Source organism: Ascaphus truei, unplaced genomic scaffold, assembly GCF_040206685.1.
Source record: "Ascaphus truei isolate aAscTru1 unplaced genomic scaffold, aAscTru1.hap1 HAP1_SCAFFOLD_857, whole genome shotgun sequence".
Classification (NCBI taxonomy): Eukaryota; Metazoa; Chordata; class Amphibia; order Anura; family Ascaphidae; genus Ascaphus; species Ascaphus truei.
This window is the reverse complement of record NW_027457195.1, coordinates 96878-109183: the sequence shown is the minus strand read 5'-3', so window position 1 is coordinate 109183 and position 12306 is coordinate 96878. Positions and strand designations below refer to the sequence as shown.

General features: G+C 47.5%; 1 protein-coding gene across 1 annotated transcript; it reads right to left on the bottom strand.

Annotated features, from left to right (window-relative positions):
• Positions 1 to 10651: 10651 nt before the first annotated feature.
• LOC142486420 (olfactory receptor class A-like protein 1) lies at positions 10652 to 11596 on the bottom strand. Its single transcript, XM_075585008.1, has one exon. The coding sequence runs from the start codon at positions 11594 to 11596 to the stop codon at positions 10652 to 10654; it is 945 nt and encodes a 314-aa protein (XP_075441123.1).
• Positions 11597 to 12306: the final 710 nt, after the last annotated feature.

Here is a 12306-nt window from a genome sequence, read left to right as displayed (position 1 = left end):
GGTTTGCTCTGTGCTGTGTGTTACTGACTCCTGTCTTTGTTCTTGCTGTTTCTATGTCTGAGCTGGGGGTTTGCTCTGTGCTGTGTGTTACTGACTCCTGTCTTTGTTCTTGCTGTTTCTATGTCTGAGCTGGGGGTTTGCTCTGTGCTGTGTGTTACTGATTCCTGTCTTTGCTGTTTTTCAGTGATTTTGGGCTGGTTGTCACTATCTTGGGGAGCTTTGGTTAATAAGGTTTTTTGTTGCATTGGTGTTTCAATACGAGTCTCTGGGTTTTCTGTCTTATTGGTTGATACTATCATTTTATGTTTCTCTTCGAGTTTCCTCAGTTTGTCTCTGATCTGCTTATTGTCTTGTTGCAGGGTGTTAATAGTAGTTTTTTGTTCTTGCATAATTGCCATGGCTTCATTTTTTATGTTACTAATTTCTTCTCTTAGTTGGGCATCTTTGTCGTGTAGTCCTTTTTTATTGTATTAATTTCTTCCCTTAGCAGATCTTGTATATTAGCCACGTTTTCATTTTTTATTTGAATAATTTCTTCTTTTAGTTGGTCAGTACTCATCTCTTGAGATTGTTTACTGAACACGTGTTCTTTGAACAGTGTGAAATCTCTCTCCAGCTGGGACAGGCTGTCTGCGATTGTGTTGGGGGATGGATATGTTGTATTTTTTATCTGTGTTTCTTTGCTCTCTGTCTCACAGTTTTCTTTAATTGGGGGAAGCTCTTTTTCTTCAATTGTTGCCTGGGCTTTAAGTACCTGGAAAATCCTCTCAAATTCCTGCAAACTGCTCTCGCTGCCTTGGATCATAATGGTGCCATTGTGATACACATTTACAGTTAATATAGTGCTCTGTGGCTCATCCGCATCATTGATTTTTATTTGTCTTCCATGACAAACTCCTCCCTTTTTGATGTGTGTGTAGTGTTTGTATATTGTAACATGCCAAGCTTTGTCCCCTCTGGGTATGCAAAATCAGCAAACAGGGTTTGTGGCTGTTCTCTTAGCTTCTTATGTCTGAAGTCTTTCCTGGCCGGTCTGCTCAGGCATTCCTCAGGATATCTGATTTCACAGGTGTTAGAGTCGTAAAGGATGGGGGTTATCAGCAGTGTCTGTTCACTTACAGCTTTGTTGCCTGTTTGATCTTTTAAAGATATATTGTCCATTTCTGTTCTTTTGGTGCAAAATCCCTATTTGTGTGTCTGTACTGTAGTTTCTATATTAATCTGTGTTTTCCTGTGTTGGTGATATTGTATGTGCGGTAATATAGAAAGATTCTTACCGTTGGGTCTTTTCTTGTGTATCAGGGACTGTTTTTGATTTCCTTGTTGTTTTCTGCTATTTCTTCTTTATTAATCTTTGTTTCTTGCAGGTTTCTTGCTTGTTTGCTTGTTTTAATTGTTCAGTTTTTATCGAAAGACTGTTTTTTTGTTGCAAATTAGCACATTTGGAAGGCATAAAGTTGGTAAGAGTTAGGAGCTCATCTTAACTGCTGCTGCTGCTGCCCCTCTCTCTCTCTCTCTCTCTCTCTCTCTCTCTCTCTCTCTCACCCTGTCACCCTCTCTCTCTGTCACAATCTCTCTCTCTCTGTGTCACTCTCTCTCTCTGTCACTCTCTCTCTCTCTCACTCTCACCCTGTCACCCTCTCTCTCTCTGTCACAATCTCTCTCTCTCTGTCACTCTCTCTCTCTGTGTCACTCTCTCTCTCTCTCTGTCACTCTCTCTCACTCTCTGTCACCCTCTCTCTCTCCCTCTCCCTCTGTCACCCTCACTCTCTCTGTCACCCTCTCTCTCTCTCTCTGTCACCCTCTCTCTCTATCTCTTTCACTCACACTCTCTCTGTCTCTGTCACTCTCTCTCTCTCTCTGTCACCCTCTCTCTTTCTCTCTCTCTGTCACCCTATCTCTCTCTGTCACCCTATCTCTCTCTGTCACCCTCTCTCTCTGTCACCCTCTATCTCGGCCACTCTCCCTCTCTCTGTCACTCTCTCTCTCTCTTTCTCTCTGTCACCCTCTCCCTCACCCTATCTCTCTCTGTTTTATCTTATCTTAACTGCCCTATACCTACACCGAAATAACCTACCCTGCTTTCTTCCAGATCTGACTCAAGTTTCACGTGGGAGACATCGGAAGACAGGTAGGGAACACCTCCCCTCCAGTATAATACCTTGAGGGACTGCGGATCAGGTAAGATCCCAGGTGGGATTGCTGCTTTAGAAATTGTGAAGCGGGGGCATCCTGACACTGGTTAATGGGTTCAGAATCATTCACATCTGGCTTTTTTTTTGTTCGATTAGTAAAGTCATCACACACACACACACACACACACACACACACACACACACACACACACACACACACACACACACACACACACACACACACACACACACACACACACACACACACACACACACACACGTAATTATGTAACAAAGACTAATTGTAGTTAAGTATATGTGTAATACAATAAATAAACTGTTATGTAAAAAACGAATCCTGTTTTGTGTCCCGGTGTTTCATTTTCAAAATCTGTTCACCCTAGCTAGTGTTTATATATACAAGTACTGTAGTTCCATTTGGGAGTGTGTCTGCCCATTTGAACTGTTCTGTGAGTTACATTCCTGCTTTGTTTACATTCAGATATCGGCACTCTGCCTCCTGTGAGCACACCCAGAGGGAGGAGTCTTACTACAACCACCCAGGCTTCTCTGAGGCCTCGTTCAGGGTGCCAGAGGCAGGAGTTGGAGGGAGGGCGTTCGGGAGGGCGGCAGTCTGCTGGGCGATGTGTGTTCATCCTCCCCAGCAGACTTTTTCAGGAGTTGAGGAGGTGGGGAGGAGGCGGGGCTACAGACCTGAGGTTTGGGATCCAAGTTGCAGTCTTGAAATCATTCTCAAGAATGATTTCATTGGCTGCCGAGGTCCCAGTGACGCTGCTGCAGCTTCAAAAAACGATTTTTTTGTTTATTGAAACTGTAGCCAGCGTCAACTCCGTACTTCGGAGACAGTGCAGCTGCTACCCTGACAACCACAGTTCACTTTAAATACATTGTATCCCACGGCCGCACGCACGTCAGCACGGCCTCCCTCCGAAGCCTGCTCCCTTAACGGGGCCTGATGCAGTGCTGCTTCCTGCTGATTAATCTGATGTCACAGGAGCAGTGCCTGTACATACTCTCTGAGCTGGCAGTTTCATTAATCCCCCGGACGAAGCTGTTGGGCGAAACGTGCGCGTCCGGGCTCTTTTTCTTCTTCTTCATGTTTGTACTCCTGAGCACTCCAGTGGCGATCTGACCCTCTCCCCCTGCATAGTGATGGTGGTTTGAACAACAGGCTGCTTTAATGCTAAGTACCTCGCATACATGCTGACCGCTGGATTGTGGACTGTGGACCTCATTGGGTGCAGTTGTGGACTTTCACCTTTAGCTGAGTCTAAGTATATGCCTGATTCATCATACCCCTTATAGTTTTTCTCATGTGATACTCGAGAGACTTCAAGCTGTGTGAAGCTTCCCCTTATAAAGTACTTTTAATATACTCTCAGGAAGTAGGTTCAGTGTAATCCTTCACTCCCCAAATTAGGAGGGGTTCTTTATTTGTAACATTGTGATCTTGGGATGTGTTTATTCATTACATCTATTGTATTATAGTCTGTTTAATTTAGGTTATAAGCTTTCGGGGTTTATTTTATGTTCCACCAGGTTTTATGCTCAGACCGGACGGTCATACAGGTGTGAGGCTACTTGTCTGCCTTTTTCACCTGCGGTTAGTGTTTACTTATGAGAACCATCCGTACTGTAGTAGAGGTGCAGATTGATTATGTGATTTAATAGAGGTGCCAGCCACATACTTCATTGTTAGTGACTCAGGACTGTTTTATTCTTTGTGTTTTCTGTGATGTTAAGACTAGTACATTTGATATTTTTGTACATTATAGCAAGCTTAAGCCTATATGGGGAACCATGTTGAATGGTTTTGAAGCAAAAGGAGGCAGTGTGTGCTCATTTGCATGTCATTTCCCAGAATCCCCTGCTGCAGTGGAAGTGCTGTGTGCTGGGTGATAATGGGGCAAGGTGGGGTTGCAGACCTGTCTAAGACATTCAAATAAGCATACAGTAATATTTCCATTTGCTATATGCTTTGCTGTGGAGGGTTTTTGTCACTTTTTTTACTTACCATAACTAAGTATGGTGTGTGTGTGTGTGTGTGTGTGTGTATATATATATATATATATATATATATATATATATATATATATATATATATATATATATATATATATATATATATATATATATATATATATATATATATATATATATATATATATATATATATATATATATATATATATATATATATATATATATATATATATATATATATATATATATATATATATATATATATATATATATATATATATATATATATATATATATATATATATATATATATATAGTGCTCGACAAATAATAATAACCACTCGCCCATGGCGAGTGGATTTAGGCCGCTGGCGAGCCGTGCTGCAGCTCTATCAATTACCCTGCTCGCGCCAAAATTTTCAAATTGTTTTTTTTTTTTTAATAAATAAATAATGCCTCTCCCTGATTTGTCTGACGTGGGGAAGAGGGCCGGCTGGCAGCTCTGGGTCAGCCTCTCTCTCCCCCCTCCCCTGCCCCCGATCGCTGCCAGGGGCTCTGACTTCTGTCCCCATGGATGCAGCCGGTGGGGGCACGTGCGCTAGCAAAGTTAGCTGCTAGATCCAGCCCGTCCCCTTCCGGCCACGTTTCCCATCAGGGAGGATGTCCCCCGCATGCCCCCACATACTCAATTTCCCCCCCAATGCCCCCGCAGGCCCCTCGATGTTCCCCGCAGGCCCCCCAATGTCACCCACAGACCTCGATGTTCCCGCAGGCCCCCCAATGTCACCCGCAGACCTCGATGTCGCCCGCAGGCCCCAGATACCCACCTTCCTCTGGTGAGTGGGACTCCCGGCTCCGCTTCTTGTAGTGTCTGTGTGTGTGTGTGTGTGTTCGTTCCGTTCCCTGTAGTGTGTGTGTGTGTGTGTGTGTGTGTGTGTGTGTGTGTGTGTGTGTGTGTGTGTGTGTGTTCGTTCCGTTCCTTGTAGTGTTTGTGTGTGTGTGTGTGTGTGTGTGTGTGTGTGTATGTGTGTGTGTATGTGTGTGTGTTAGTGAGCTGGGGCTGCAATTCTACGGGAGGCTGATCAGGTACCGGGGGAAGGGGGGACGCTCACGCACACTCACACCATCCCCTGCAGAGCTGGGGCCGCTATTCCGGGAGGCTGCAGTGGGCCGGGCCCGAACAGGTACCGGGGGGGGGGGGGGGGGGGGGACTCACACTACCCACTACCCACTGCAGAGCTGGAGCGGGAGGCTGCGGTGGACCGGCGCCGCCAGCGCCATGTCGGGCTGCCGGGTCCCAGATCTATTCCCCCCTGCAGCAGGCGCCTCGCTCCGCTCTTGCTGCGGCCTCCCGTTTAGGCCCCGCGGGGCGGTCGACGTGCAGGGAGAGTGAACGGAGGTAAGGGGGGGTGGTGAACAGAGATGGAGGGGGGGTGTACAGAGGTGGGGGGGGGGGGTGAACAGAGGTGGAGGGGGGTGTGTGAACAGAGGTGGAGGCGGGGGGTGAACGGACGTAGGGGGGGAACAGATGCAAGGGGGAGACAGGCTGGACTGGGGAGAGAGCAGAGAGAGAGAGACTGGGGGGGAGAGGAGAGAGACAGGCTGGGGGGGCTGAATGCTCACAGGCAGTCAGTCACCCACCCACCCATCCAGTCACCCACCCAGTCACCCACCCAGTCACCCACCCACCCACCCAGTCACCCAAGGTCACCCACCCAGTCAAGGTCACCCAGTCACCCAGTCACCCAGTCACCCACCCACCCAGTCACCCACCCACCCAGTCACCCAGTCACCCAAGTCACCCAGTCACCCACCCAGTCACCCAGTCAGTCAGTCACCCACCCAGTCAGTCAACCAGTCAGTAGGTCAGTCACCCACCCAAGGTCAGTCACCCACACAGTCAGTCACCCACCCAGTCAGTCAGTCAGTCACCCACCCAAGTCAGTCAGTCAGTCACCCACCCACCCAGTCAGTGAGTCAGTCACCCATCCACCCACCCAGTCAGTCAGTCACCCACCCACCCAGTCAGCCAGTCACCCACCCACCCACCCACCCAGTCAGTCAGTCAGTCAGTCAGCCAAAGTCACCCAACCCACCCACCCAGTCAGTCAGTCACCCACCCACCCAGTCAGTCAGTCACCTACCTACCCACCCACCCTGTCAGTCACCTACCCACCCACCCAGTCAGTCACCTACCCACCCACCCAGTCAGTCACCTACCCACCCACCCAGTCAGTCACCTACCCAAGTCACCCACCCACCCTGTCAGTCAGTCACCCCCCCACCCAGTCAGTCATAAAGTCAGTCATACCCTCCTCCCCCACCCAGTCAGTCAAAAGTCAGTCATCCCACCCATTGCCCCATCGCCAAGTCACCCCACCCAGTCAGACAGTCAGTAATCCCCACCCAGTCAGACACCCGTCACCCCACCCAATCACCCAGTCAGTCACCCCACACCCCCAATCACCCCACCCAGTCAACCCATCCCCCCAAAGTCACCCTCTCTCCGTCTCTCACCCTCTCTCCGTCTCTCACCCTCTCTCCGTCTCTCATCCTCTCTCCGTCTCTCATCCTCTCTCCGTCTCTCACCCTCTCTCCGTCTCTCACCTTCTCTCCGTCTCTCACCCTCTCTCTCCGTATCTCACCCTCTCTCTCTCCGTCTCTCACCCTCTCTCCGTCTCTCACCCTCTCTCCGTCTCTCACCTCTCTCTGTCTCTCACCCTCTCTCCCGTCTCTCTCACCCTCTTTCCGTCTCTCCCTCCATCTCTCTCTCCGTCTCTCTCTCTGTCTCTCTCCGTCTCTCACCCTCTCTCTCCGTCTTTCTCACCCGCTCTCTCCGTCTCTCACACTCTCTCTCCGTCTCTCTCACCCTCTCCCTGTCTCACCCTCTCCCTGTCTCACCCTCTCCCTGTCTCAACCTCTCCCTGTCTCACCCTCTCCCTGTCTCACCCTCTCCCTGTCTCACCCTCTCTGTGTCTCACCCTCTCTGTGTCTCACCCTCTCTGTGTCTCACCCTCTCTGTGTCTCACCCTCTCTGTGTCTCACCCTCTCTGTGTCTCACCCTCTCTCTGTCTCACCCTCTCTCTGTCTCACCCACTCTCTGTCTCACCCTCTCTGTGTCTCACCCTCTCTGTGTCTCACCCTCTCTGTGTCTCACCCTCTCTGTGTCTCACCCTCTCTGTGTCTCACCCACTCTCTGTCTCACCCACTCTCTGTCTCACCCTCTCTGTGTCTCACCATCTCTGTGTCTCACCCTCTCTGTGTCTCACCCTCTCTGTGTCTCACCCTCTCTCTGTCTCACCCTCTCTCTGTCTCACCCTCTCTCTGTCTCACAATCTGGATCTGAATATTTTATTTACCCTGTATATCTTAACTGCCCTATACTACACCAAAATAACTTATACTGCTTTCTTCCAGATCTGACTCAAGCTTTACACCGAAGACATCGGAATCCCCCGTAACCCAGAAGACAGGTAGGGAACACCTCCCCAATGTATAACATTGCGGGAATGAGGTACCTGGACATTGAGGGTCTGCGGATCAGGTAAGACCCCAGGCGGGATTGCTGCTTTAAATATTGTGTAGCGGGGCATCCAGGCACTAGTTAAGGGGTGCAGGAAACTAGTCATTCACATCTGGCTTTTTTTTCTAGATTCGACATTTATACACACACACACACACAAGGACTAATTGTAGTATAATGTAATACAATAAATAAACTTATGTCAAAAACGAATGTTCTTACTAGGAATTTATTCAATTTATTTAATTTATAGTTTTTTTAAATGCGGGGCTGGGGGCGGGATTAGGGGCGGGGTTGGGGGCGGGATTAGGGGTGGGGTTTGGGGCGGGACTAGAGGCGGGGTTGGGGCGGGGCTAGGTGGCGAGTAGATTTTTTGGTTCGGCGAGTAGATTTTTGGGTGATTTGTCAAGCACTGTATATATATATATACAGTGGTTGACAAATCACCAAAAAATCTACTCGCCACACAAAAAATTCTACTCGCCACCTAGTACCAAACGTGTGCTGCTTGGGCCAATATTTACTCGCCCGGGGGATAAATCCACTCGCCCGGGGCGAGCAAATGTATAGGTTTGTCGAACACTGTATATATATATATATATATATATATATATATATATATATATATATATATATATATATATATATATATATATATATATATATATATATATATATATATATATATATATATTTTTTTTTATATATATATATATATATATATATATATATAAAATGTAGATTCCTTACCAGGCAGACCAGGAGTCCAAGACCACGCAGCAAGAACCGAGACAGCACTCAGATTGATATCAAATATAAATGTATTGAAAAAAAGGCACATACAACCGACGTTTCGGTCCTGAAACAGGACCTTTCTCAAGCACTCCCTTGAGAAAGGTCCTGTTTCAGGACCGAAACGTCGGTTGTACTGTTTGTGCCTTTTTTTCAATACATTTATATTTGATATCAATCTGAGTGCTGTCTCGGTTCTTGCTGCGTGGTCTTGGACTCCTGGTCTGCCTGGTAAGGAATCTACATTTTATTCAATATTATATGGGACAAGCACCGGCTTTCTACCTTTATTGAGTGTGACATCTGCCTTTTACATATATATATATATATATATATATATATATATATATATATTTATATATATATTTTATATATATATATATATATATATATTTTATATATATATATATTTATATATTCTCACAAACACACAGTATACCGCATGCACGCCTAGTATCAAAAACTGGTTACAATAAGCTGTCAAATATGTATTAAAGTAATAATAGACAGCGGTGCTCCTGGAACACTAATAATATATAAACAACAAAAAGAAACCAATATGAAGCACACAGGTATACCAAGGGAAGGAAAAATAACAATGTATTAATGGACTATTTAAAAACAGGGGAGAAAGTTTAAAAATAGAGGGGGACCTGCCAAAACTCCTCAAATAACCACAAAAGGACAAATAGGGGAAGTGTGGGTATGGAACAAAAATACAAAGGACCTAGTACACAATGAAAATCAATATCACAATATAATGTCTGGCAGCTTGCCAAGTACAGAGGAAATACTGCCTAAAAATCTAAATAGAGAGAAGGCAATATAACGACATGAATGGCTATACAAAGCTGCACACACAGACAGACAGAGCAATCACCAAAAAATAGAGAGACTGCACTAAGATGTTCAAAACTGGCAATACATGTGAAAAACAGTTAGAATATCCAAATAATAACTGTTGTGATAGAGAATTGAAGTATAAATCACTGTGAATGTGTCAATCCAGATAAGGAATAAAGTCCAAAGTAACGTTGGTCCCACAATACATCACCAAAAATCCATAAGTGCTGATGCACTGTCCTTATAGTGTGGTGAGGAGAAAGGGGTCCCCCTGCAAAAACTCTGACTCCAACGCGTTTCAACCAAACGGTATTCTTCTGGGAGTGTCTAAAGACATTAAAATACTCACTGATGCCAGTGGGTCAATTTTGCTTTTAAACATACTAATATATATATAGCTGATATACCCGGCGTTGCCCGGGATTTAATTTAAATTAATTTTTTTATCACTGCCCCCCCCTGCATCCCACATCACTGTCCCCCTGCACCCCACATCACTCCCCCTCTGCACCCCACATCACTCTTCCCCCCCTGCACCCCACATCACTATCCCCCTGCACCCCACATCACTATCCCCCCTGCACCCAACATCTTACTCCCCCCTGCACCCCGCATCACTCTCCCCCCCTTGCACCCCGCATCACCTTCCCCCCACAACCCGTATCCCACGCACCCTGCATCACTCTCCCCCCGCATCACTCTCCCCCCCTCACCGCTCCTCCCCCCTTGCCCCAGGTGCTCGCTCCCCCCCCCTGTCCCCGGCGCACATCCCCCCTGTGCCATGCGCTCGTACCCTGTCCCCGGCGCTCCTGAGTGTGGCTGGGTTAGGAGGAGAAGTGCTGGGGGAGGCTGGCCCTGGCGCTCCTTCCACCCCCCGTCCTTGGCGCTCCTTCCCCCCCCCCCCTTGGCGCTCCTTCCCCCCATCCCCGGTGCTTCTTCCAACCCCCCCTCCGCGGCGCTCCTGAGTGTGGCTGGGTGAGGAGAAGAAGCGCCGGGGCAGGTGGTCTCCAGTGCTCCTTCCACCCCCCGTCACCAGCGCTCCTGAGTGTGGCTGGGGAGCCGGCCGTTGCCTGAGAGCTGCGGGTGAGGGGTGGGGGGTGGGAGCCGCGGAGGTGGACATTGACTGTCAGCTACGTGTGAGGGGGGGGTGATGGGTTGGGAGCCGGCGGGGAGGTGAGCTGCGGGTGAGGGGGGTGGTGGTGGGGGGGGAGTCGGCGGTTGCCTGTGAGCTCACTTTTATAGATATATATCTATATATCGTTTTAACCTGTTAGCCTCCAACTAATGAAGAGAACATACAAGACACCCAGTCTAAGAACTTGACCCATAAGATGCTATTTGGAAAGCTATAACGCTACATTTCCCCATTGCAGACACTTGACACGTTAGACTTTTCCATCTTTCTGAACCAGTCCAATGGAATCTTAATTTTCTTGTTGAAAGCCATGACCAGGAAAGGGCTTAGCATAGAATAGCAAGAAGACAGAAACAGCCGTATCTCAGGAAGGAGTGCCGGAAAACTGATCTGAGTGACTGTGTAAATCATAATAAAAGTGTCGATTGAAAAGAAGAAAACATAAAGGGCAGTCAACTTAATGATATTTTTAGACGCCTTCTTATCTACTGATTCTCGCGTGGCAGTTTTAATGGAGTGAAGATACTTGACCTGTTGTCCGTGCCTTCGGAGAATGAACACAGTGTACATGCTACTAAGAAGCATTAAGGCAATTAAGAAGAAGTCATACCCGTGAATCACAGTGCTGAGAAGTTCATCAAAGACAGGTTCCATACGTCTGAACAAACAGCTGCCCACCCTGTAGAAGGGAACTGTCCCATTGGCAAGAACAATACCACCGAGGGGGAAATGGAGGTTAATAACTGCACTGCTCAGCCAAAATGCAGCCAAGGATGGGAGAATGTAATTAGACACTTTGGTTTTCAAGGACTCCCATCTGGATGTTGCAGGAGACATAACAATGGCCTGAAACACGCTCAGATGACAGGTGGCAGAGATTGACATACCACGCAATATCCTGTATGTGTAGAATATGGCAATGCAGCCAACGTCATCCAGTATATTTTGGTGGCCCAAATATGACATTATCTGTGGCGATCCTCTGGTAAGGAGGATCATCATGTTGGAAAATGCTAAGCTGCAGAATATTTTATCCACAGGCTTCATCTTCTGCTGGATCTGATCGATGTGAGTGTAAGCTCCTAGGACAATGATGTTTCCCAAAATCCCAAGAGAAGTCTGCAGGATGAAGGCTGCCAATTTAACTGGGAGACTGAGATCCATCCTGTTATCATTCCTGATACCTTTTTGGGAAAACAAAAGGAAAGCATTAAATATATATAGACATTTATTGCTGTTGTGTTACCCATTTACTTCATGTCCTGTCTAAAATGTGTTTCATAAGAAGATAGCACTCACCCTTCAAATCGTCACTCCACTACTTTTCTTTAGAAAATACAATAAAGGGAAAATATAGTACACAGTGAGTATAAGAGCAGCAGATACATTATAACATACAGTACTGTAATATACAGTGCCCGACAAACCCGGTCGCCCACTCGCCAGGCATGAATGGAAATTGGCCGGTGGCCAGCTACTTTTTCCCCCTGCTCTGCGCACATTTTAAAAAATAAATAAATATATAACAAACAAAAAAATATCCTCCTGGCTGATTGGCCAATTGGTCGTGACGCGGAATGGAGCCCTTCTCTGCAGGGGTAAGTAATGGCTGCTCCTGCTCCTCGCGCGAACGGTCCCTGTCTCCTGCCCGCGTTTCCCCCCTCATCCCCTCCAGTTTCCGCTCCTGTCCCCGTGGCTGCACGCGCGAGGCAGGAGATACCAGCGGGGGATGTTCCCCCCCCCCCGGACCCGCTTCCTCTCTGGTCTCCGCTCCTGTTCCCGTGGCTGCAAGCGCGGGGCAGGAGATGTCCACCCTCCCCCCGGTCCTGCTTGCCCTACGGTCCCCGCTTTCTTCCGGTGCCCGTGGCTGCTCG

Coding starts and splice junctions, on each gene's coding strand:
- LOC142486420 (XM_075585008.1), bottom strand. CDS start 11,596: ATGGATCTCAGTCTCCCAGTTAAATTGGCAGCCTTCATCCTGCAGACT.